This window comes from Ailuropoda melanoleuca, chromosome 2 (assembly GCF_002007445.2).
Source record: "Ailuropoda melanoleuca isolate Jingjing chromosome 2, ASM200744v2, whole genome shotgun sequence".
NCBI lineage: Eukaryota > Metazoa > Chordata > Mammalia > Carnivora > Ursidae > Ailuropoda > Ailuropoda melanoleuca.
This window is the reverse complement of record NC_048219.1, coordinates 68,543,741-68,553,628: the sequence shown is the minus strand read 5'-3', so window position 1 is coordinate 68,553,628 and position 9,888 is coordinate 68,543,741. Positions and strand designations below refer to the sequence as shown.

The 9,888-nt window shown below is 38.0% G+C and overlaps 1 protein-coding gene across 1 annotated transcript in view; it reads right to left on the bottom strand.

Annotated features, from left to right (window-relative positions):
• Positions 1-524: 524 nt before the first annotated feature.
• Positions 525-9,888, bottom strand: part of PLPPR4 (phospholipid phosphatase related 4) — a 42,302-nt gene continuing 32,938 nt past the window's right edge. The window contains exons 5-7 of the mRNA XM_011226928.3: positions 8,486-8,543; positions 7,561-7,734; positions 525-4,409 (exon numbers count right to left, since the gene is read on the bottom strand). Of these exons, the coding sequence (XP_011225230.1) occupies positions 3,084-4,409; positions 7,561-7,734; positions 8,486-8,543 (1,558 nt within the window). The 3' untranslated portion in view covers positions 525-3,083. The remainder of the gene's footprint in view (positions 4,410-7,560; positions 7,735-8,485; positions 8,544-9,888) is intronic.

Sequence of the window (9,888 nt, the reverse complement as noted above, 5' to 3'; positions counted from 1 at the left end):
TCCTGGTCGAGGTCTAAAACTTGTGTTAATACCTTCTAGTGAAACATGTCGAGTATCAGCAGTAAAACTCTTATAACAGATGCTAATGGCTTGGAAAACAATCCTGGAGTTAATAGTAAAGCATTCTTTTAAAGAAAAACTGCCACAGAGGGCAATAATATCGGGGGAAAGAGGCACATCAGCTACTTTTAGTCAAAAATTGATTCAGAACAATTGGCCCTGACATATTTTCATTTTTACACTTTATAACGTTGATATGTGAAAAATCTATGTCTCAGTAAATCTAAAAGAGCTCCTGTGATAAACATTAACTCCAAATTCTAAATGATGTGGGAATATTATGGCATAGTTTGACAAACTTTTCTTTGTGAGTGCAACACTCTTTCTTCTACAATTATGAATATAATCAGCTCTGATTCATTCTTGTTTCTTCAGCTGTTTTCCTAAAGCCAAGTTATTATCCATTCATACTCTGTTTGAAGTAAAAAGCCAAAACGTTCCAATTTTGATGAAGAAATCTAATCTTTATTTCTATGATGTTAGCACAATATACTCACACAATAGCTTTAATCTGTACTTAACAAAATACATTATAGCACTTTACAAACTTTATCAGTTTGGAAAACATTGCATAACATTTTATTAAACACAATACTTTATATATATATTATATATATTTTCATAATTTTATTTACTTTAAAAAGATAATTACTCTCTTTATTCAATACTTCGTTTTCTCAGTAAAGCACAGCCTAACAAAGGAAGAAGTGCTCTCATTAGCAAATCAGATAAATAGAACACTAAGAATAGATACCACCTGTTAGTCTCATTTATTTTAAATTAAGGTACCAGTGGAATGTAAACAAATATTTTTTTGTAATTTTTTTTTTTACAAAAGATGTATTATCAAATATACATGCAGAGGTCTGAGTTCTAGCCACTATCATTATATTTCCTTAACAATGTGGTACAATTGGTTCAGTCATTAAAAACTGTAGCCTTTGGCACTTTGAGTAGAAAAAGAATATATCAATATTTATGTAAAGAAAAAAAAAACCCTCAATGACTAGAGAAGTACTTTAAAATCTTTTGTTAAGAAATAGGAAAGATTAGGAAACATCTTACTGCACCTGAAATGCTGCAGCTTTTTTTTTTTCTTCAGAGTACTAAAACCAGTCCACCTTTCTCTCTATGAAATGGCCGAAGCCAGTAGGAGTGTGGTGACGGTGGTAGTGGTGAGAAGTGGGGAAGGCAGCGTTTTACTCCCACTCCCCTCTCTGAGAAGGAAATTGCCAGAAGGGATATAGTTGAATCACATTTTATTGCCAGAGTTTTCAATTCTGCTGGTTTCAGCTAAATCCCTAATGCTTTTATGCTTTTAGGAGGTTGGTGACTCGAGAAAGCTCTGCCGTTTTCCTGTAGAAGCTGATAAAGATGTGGTAGTCTTTATCTCTAAACAACTTCTGTTCTCACGGAAAACGAAACAGATCAGATCAACCAGCTTTGTTGTTACCTTCTATCCCCTTGGCAATCATGGAGTGTATATTAGAATTCTTAAGAAATGGTGTAAAAAAGGTTTGATACTAAATTTCAAGAACCACATATTTTTCCATACTTAAAATTTTAAGTTGGAAAACACCTCCAAATGTTTTGGTTTTTAACTTCTCATTGGTAGTATTGGTTTCCTTTGATTTAGGCTGAAGGCTTTATTCAGGATAGGTAGCAAAACTGTTGTTTGCATATTAAGCACTAAAATGGTGCCTATTTAGAGATTTTGAAGCAATACATTCTTAATTTATACTGAGATATTTTCACTTATGAATTTGCTTTTTTTCCCAGATTTTTCCTGTTGATGTAAAATTAAGAGAAATATCTGAGGAAAGAAGGTAAAACCCAACTACTGTTGCTCTCATTTACTGATTATTAGGATATCAAAAACTAATAACCTGAAACAAAATGAAGATTTTGGATTACTTGTTAAGATAGCAACCAAAGCCAGCTGGCTGGAGACTTCCAAGGGTAGACTCAACCAACAGTGCTGGCAATGTAACCCACAATGTCAAGTGTTGGTTCAGATTTCTTGTTTATAAATTCACAGCGATATATTTTGCTCAAGGAATGTCAACTGTTTTTCTTGCTTTAAAAATAGAGAAACATATCCATAACATCAAAAAAATTTTTAATTAATAAATAAAGGAGGAGCCATAGAATGGAAAATATGATCACAACTATTTCAAAAGACTCTAAAACAATGTGTTTTTTAAATTATGCAAATTTACTCACTAAAAAACAGAATCATTAGTAGTACCTATACTTAAATAAAAAGTAAGCAGCAAAAAAAAAAAAAGAGAAACAACTATGTAGAAAAGTACTAGTTATTCCCTCTCGCTGAAAATATTCCTACACAATTTTCGTTGTTGAAGAAAGCATAATTTTGAAGAAATGCACAAAACCTTTTCATTTTTTTGACTGTGACAGAGCCACTACAGAGAAGCTGCGGGGTGTCCTATTCTAACACAAAGCAGCCAGCATCTTCTTAATACAATAGCATTTCTTTGACAAGGAATTGCACACCACTATTTCACAGCTAAATAGAATTTGAGAGTTTACATGGTATATGTACTATAATCATCAGCACCACCCTTACTGAGCTGTAGGTGCAGATCTGCAAAATGAATATATAATACCGCATGGCCTCTGCCGTAGGGAAACATGTGTTCTGGATCCCCACAGCTAATTATAAAGAAAAATCCCTAAAGTTGGCACATTCAGGAAGTAAAATAGTACACACTGAAGGAAACCACTTTCTTCTGGTATTGCCTTCTGCAAACCTTTTGAGTTTGAAGATAGGTCTTAAGATTCTTCACATTATCACATTGATTAGGTTCTTGCATTGTGCTTTTCCCTCCCCTTGATGTGAAATCTACAAGCTTGAGTGTAGTAGTTCTCAAGAGTCATTGAGTGCCGGGCTGATGGTAGATGACCCAGTTTGATGAGAAGGCTTCTCAATCCGCTGGAACAGAGCACAGGTAGAATCAACACGTGGTCTTTTGGGGGTCGCTCAAGTGATTGAATGCCATCACTCAATCTTTGTAAGCCCGTGTGGGGGAGGTTCCCTTGTAGAAGATATTTCTAGTGTTTTCAGGGCTGTTACTTCTTTCAGGGATTAAGATGATATTGCCCTTTCTCCGCAGCGTAGAGTCGCGGGAGGAAGAAATGGACAGCGTCTCTGAACCAATTTCGCTGCCCTCTACTGGGGTGACCCGGATGGTGGTGATTCCGTGGTGGTGATGCTCATTGTTATCTATGTTGCTTCTCTTGCGGTCTCCAGAACCAAAACTGTCTTTCAGGGATTCACAGCTTTCTGAGTCCCTGTTGAGATCGTTGAGCTCGTAAGTTTGGCGAAGGCTGCCCTTTTCAGGGGCTTTCCATTTCCAGGAGCCACTACCTTCGCCTTCGGTGGACGGGATCTGTATGATGGGCCTGTTGTTCTCTGGGTGAGCCTCAACCCTTACGATCCCACTGGGTTCGTGGTCTGTCAAGGTTTTGTAGCGGATGGAGCCAGTGCAGGTGACCGTGCTGCCTTCGGTGTTCTTGGGGCTGCTTTGGAGCACGCCCTGCTGCTTGGACATAGCGATTACTTGCATGATTCGGGGCTGGCTGTTGCTTCTATTACAGGCCACAGTCTTCTCGGCAGCTTTCAACCACTTGGCTCGAGCAGAGCTGCTTTTGGGAGAGGTGCTTATGTTTTCCTGGGTCTCCTCTGGGATGTGCACTAACTGTGAGGACCCGGGGCGGGACTGAATGGACACTCTGGGTCCCCCAGGCATGCTATTGTTACACCCAGGGACAGTGCCTGGTTGGACCTTGAGGTACTGATTGCTAGGAGCATGATGGTCTCCATTCACCCCCACCCTGGAGGGCTCTGAGCTTGACCTCATTTCTATGGATCTGGGTGGTGACTGTCCAGGCTCAGTCTCTATAACTTGCAGGGACAACTTCCGACTTTCATTCTTATTCTTCCACTGGGTGAGAAGCTGCTTTGATCGAGCGGAATCCATAGAGGCATGAATGGTGGCATTTCTTCTGACAGGGTCTTCTACGGATGGTGTGTTGGCTCTAGGCAGGGTATTGCTAAAGGTAACCATGTTCTCCTTCCCCATGGGGCTCCGTGGAGTGATGATTTCTACGTCGGCGTTTGCCCTCTTGAGGTTTGTCAATGAGCTAGCATCTCTGTGGTTTCGGTTGAGGATGCCTTCTGTGTGAGCAATTCCATCGCTGCTGCTACCATTTTTAGCGGATAAAATTCGGCTGGGGTCTTGGTTGAGGTCTGTCAGAGATCTGAGGGCGTCTCTGTGCTGAAACATACTATCTTCACTAGGAAGAAAATTCCCCACAGCATACAGGCCCTAGTGTTGAAGAGAAACAATGAACATCACGCACTAGAAGATGTGGTTACTAAGAATTTGTTGTAGAGGGACCACTGAGCATATAAATAAGGTATGTGCTCTCTATACACCATTGCCTAATACAAATAACAAAAAATCCAAACTACAATTACTCAGGAAATTGTTTGAAAGTTATATCATAAATCACTGAACTAACTGTTCAGAAATAAGGAGCCCATTATTTTTTATCAGTTGGATATTCTCTCCTTTCCCCATCCCGCTGGATGTTTTCGTGAATCTTATCCTTTGTATGTTTTGAGAAAAAAAGACAGACAATGAGAGAAATAAGGACATTCTTCTGCTTTTCAAAGCAATTCATTTTTCTGGATTTAGGAGCCTCTTGTTGAGTGACGCCTTGAATAGCTTAACTGATTTATTTCCTTCCATTTTCAATCACACCTTCTGATGGAAAGCAGGAGAGGTGTGAAAAATATAAAACAACGAATCATTCATAAAACATGCTATCAGGTTTTGCAGTGAGGTCAGAGACAAATGTTGTTACAACTCAGATCGAGCCCAGCCCTGTGTGTTCAGCATTGTACAGAGTAGTCTCACTAATTTGGAGCACCCACGTTCTTCCCTCTAACTTGGTCTTAGGTTTGGAAGTAATATTTGATCAATTCAGTGCTAGTACACTAAATTTGAGCTAAATTTTTTTAATCTTGTCTTCATACTCAACCTAGCAATTTTTTGTTATTTTAGATTTGGGGGATAAAAATTTGGATAAGGCAAAGTTTGGATTCAGAATTTTTATAATCTTTACACATAAAAGACTAAATCCCTATTGGATTTTCAGTTTTTGAGATGCTTAGTTTAGAGATAAGAGCAAGCAGCAGATACCCATTTGGGAGCTAATTTCCATAGATGGTAGCCACTTTTCATATCAAGCCAAAAGAATCCCATGGATTTAACATTTTATAGAGTGCTTAACAATTTACAAAAGTATGGGCTTAGAATTGATGAATTTCCAATTTCAGGGCATAGAGTGCAAGCAGAAATGACATAAGTCCAGCTTTTGCCTCTCAGACTACTTTAATTCTTGCTTCACATTTTCTTCTGCTCTCACTGCCAGAGTTCTCAGATGTGCAGTTCCTACCTAATGCTCTGTTAATAATTGTATTTAAAGTTGTAAGTTTGGGGAAATCATCCATCAGACCGTGTAACCTCTGCCATATTGTTGGACATGCAGTGCCTGGCACCGTGCTCAGTAAATATAGTTGCTTCATCCTTGTTATGATATGAAATATCTAGTTATTATTCTCATTTAATAAGTGAAGAAACAGGCTTCTGAGAGACTATGTAACTTGGCCAAATGTAAGATCCTTGAGATTCAAGCCCAAAGCCTTCAGACTATGGAGCCCAGGCTAATTCCAGGACACCGTGAAATCACACTCACACAAAGGCAATGCAAGAACTTGAGAGAGGCAGTTCTCAGTCTTCCTTGCTTATTATGTAATGCACATTGCCAATCAACACTCCCGTGGGAAACCCAAGCCAACTTTACTTTGATCACTTTCTCCTCCACTGAAGAAAGCATGAGATTTAAAGTGACAATCCTGACCACGCTAGTTTATAAAAGGGAAAGATAAATCATCGCTTGCTTCAGTGCTTTACTACTTTTTGTCATCATTGCCTTGTAACACCTTCCACAAGGGCACCAAGATCCCATGATTGAACTGCTGCGATAGATGATTTTCATTTCTCTGTCAGTTTCTCTCAGTTTCCTTGGCGACTACCCGTTTCTCTGCATGCTGCCAGCATGTGGGTGTTGCCTGGCTTCCTTTCATTCTTATGACCTGGCAATTTCCTATACCTCTGTAACTATAATGGTACTTCCACCAATAATGTCCATGGCTTCCAAATCTATTTCTCCATTACCTATTGCCCTTCTGAGTTCCAGACGCAACTCCTCAACTGCCTATCGATCCTTAATTTGAGCTCATCAAACCCTTTTCCTCCACCAGTCTGCCTCCTCCATCATGTACCTGGTCTGCTAAAGAAGCCACCATCTGCCTCGTCTTCCAAGCTAGAAATCTGGCCTTTATCTCTCATTCCTCCTGTTCCCTCACCTTCCACTTCCACTTGCTCTTTAATGCATCCATCTTTGTGCATGTGCAGTTTCCTTGCTTGGATGTCCTTCCTCCTTTCCTTACCCTAAGAAAAAAATTCTTGGGGTGCCTAGGTGGCTCAGTTGTTAAGCATCTGCCTTCGGCTCAGGTCATGATCCCAGGGTCCTGGGATCGAGCCCCGCATTGGGCTCCCTGCTCCTCTGGGAGCCTGACTCTTCCTCTCCCACTCCCCCCGCTTGTGTTCCCTCTCTCACTGTCTCTCTCTCTGTCAAATAAATAAAATCTTTAAAAAAATTTTCTTATTTGTTAAAAACCACATCACTTCTGTGAAAGCTTCACTAACTTCCTTCTTTAGTGTGCTATTCTCAAAGCATTTTGTTCACACCCTAATATACCATTTAACATCCTGCAACTATCTATATTTTTATTAGTTTTATACTGAAACTCCTTAAGGCTGTCTCCTATTTCTCACTGTTCTGATGCTCAGTATAGTACCTGGCAAAGATCAGATATTGAATGAATGAATGAATGAATGCATGAATGAATGCATGAAATAGGAAATCTCAGTTTCCTTCTGCTGAGAATATTTCCTCTGAAGGAAGATCGGGCTTGAAAATAGAGTACTGCTCAAGAATTCAGTATTAGTTGGTGCTAATATATCCAGATGCTACATTTGTGTTATTGGGCACATTCTATAATCTTCCACCAAACCTTCATTGTCATGACCTTTACTTTCACTAATATTCATTTTCCTCATCTGTAAAATTATACTAGCAAAAATAGTCCCTGACCCTTTCTGGGGTGTGTGTGTATAGGAGGATAAAATGCAATAATCCTCAAGTTGCAGTTTCTGGTCCATGGTAAGGGTTTAAAATATTTTGCTAAAAGTGGGATGTGTGTTTTGGCTTAGGATAGAGATGCACTCAGAGATTTTCTCATGAATATGAACTACATTGCAAGTAAATTATCACAGTGCAAAAATGCTCAGTGCGTGTTTTCCATTTGATCTGTGGCTTGTCAATTTGGGATAGTAAATTACTTACCAAGTAGAGAGCAATTCCTCCTCCTATTAAAAAGCCACAATAGACGTCAACGGGGTGGTTCTTATACTGGGTTATCCGCGTGAGCCCACAGATGATCCCACAGATGATAAAGGTGAAGACCAAGAGTGGTTTGAGAAGCTTGGAGGAATCCGTTAATGTGGAATTAAAGTACATCTGAAAAAGGAAAGCAATCTGGTGAGTATGCTAGAAAGGTCATTTTACTATTAAATTATAATCAAATAAAAAGTTAGACTCAAAGTCTAACTTGTACACTTGACATCAATTTTACTGTTCCATTCCCCCAGCTATGGCTAGGTTCTATACCTGAAAAAGAAGAAATACATAGCAAAATTCATCAAATAAAAAACAGATCTCATTTAATTATATGAAAGTTGGAAAGATAAATTGAAGAAGAATTAGCCAGATAACTGTTTAGTTTCCATGTTACTTGTCACATAATCTCAGCCCACTTTTCTCACATAAGACCTCATGGACTATTAATCAGATCCGATGAGGATTCACTGAATATCATTTATCAAGTTTACACTGACTTTGAGCTCACTGTTACGTAAATACTGAAAGTAAAGCACGTATGTGTGTATGTGTGCGCTTCACACAGATCTTTCAGTTTGAGAATTTATAACATTCATGTAGTTCATAATCCCTTGCCACGAGATATATGACATCGAAGGGATACCAGGCTGAATAAATATTATGACTGTATAGAAAATGTCTTTCACTGTAATATTGTACACAGTATCATACAATTTCTGCTTTCGATGCAATTGTGTTGACGGACTGCTGTGCTGGAGTTTACTGTTCTGTTCTCACATGGCTATATAATCTAATCAGTCACTTGGAGACAACACTCATTTCTCTGATATTCTCTAGGACACAGACTGATGACAAAGAGCCAGGAACTTACCGAAACGTACACAGCTGCGAAGGCAGCGAGGGTCGCATGTTGAGAAGGGAATGATTTTCTGCCAAAGGAAGATAGTCAAATTATGCCTTCTATTGCAGATCCACTGCTAACAATCATCTCAAGAACGCTGGGTGGTTAAAATGTTCAACTTAGAAGCCTCGAGGCAATAAGTGAGAACTTTAATTTCTCCTTAGTTTTCTGGAAAAAGATCTGAGTGATAAAATCAACACTGCTAATCACTATTAGAATTAAAGAATAGTAGTAATGCGCTTTCCAGTAGAAAGTGCCAGCTTTGGAGGGGATCACTTTGTTACACCATTGGAAAGATGGTTGAAAGTAGAAGTGGATTGGAAAACATTATAATTGTTCTTTGGTATTCAAATTATGTCAGTTTAAAGGAAAAGCCATAAAACCTAGGATTTTAAAGCTTTGAAACTTTTCCTGTGCTCCTAAATAGACGGCTGCATTTACATAAAACTTTAAAAGACAAAATTATTTTCTCACAGCAATGGGTCTAAATGTAATTTTTACACTCCAGAAAACACAAGAAGTCCAATTTAACAAAATGTTTCTCTGTATATTCCACTTTAACATAATTATCTTGAGAATCGCAGAGCATCTTATCTAGTTAAGTAATTTAAGAAGCAAGCAGGGAGAGAGGTGGAACATAGGATATGGGAGAGACACTGAAACGGACAGGTGAAGCAAGAAAAATAGAGACTTCTTTTAAGGGATAAAAACATTTAAAAAGGTAAAATTCAGTTATATTAATGTTCTCTTAATTATTTGGTACCCAGTAAAAAGGATCACCATTTAACACAGACAAGATATGTAAAAAGATTGAGAAAGAAGAGAGGACATAGGTCTTAAAGGTAGCTTCAAAATTATTGAATGGACCATGAGAACTTGAATGTGTAAAATTACATAACATCAGGTTCTACTTCTTCAAGGTACTTATTAACGTATTTTTGACTCTTAAATTCATTTTGAGAACTCACTGAATGACAAATGCAATTCTTACAGCAATTGCTTATTGCCCTTCGTCCTTCTGTAATTTATTTCTTTTGAATTTCCAAAACATTATCTCTTGCCGAAAAAGTTTAATTTTTACTTTATCGATTGAAAAAAACTTAATGTATTGGTATTTTCTTGAGTTTCTCTATCTTTTATTTTCTAAAATGCAAGGTTAGAAGCTATACTGATCTTCTGAGTTTATGCAAAGAACACGTCCATATAAAACTCTACCAAAAGGAAAATTCACATAATTTTTTAAAAATAAAACAATCAACGGAGATGTAAATATATATATTTAATCTTCCACTTAAGTGAATACAGGACATATATTGACTGTAAGTCGTGATTATCTATAAACAGCCTAAAGTAAACCAGTTGTGATAACCTAA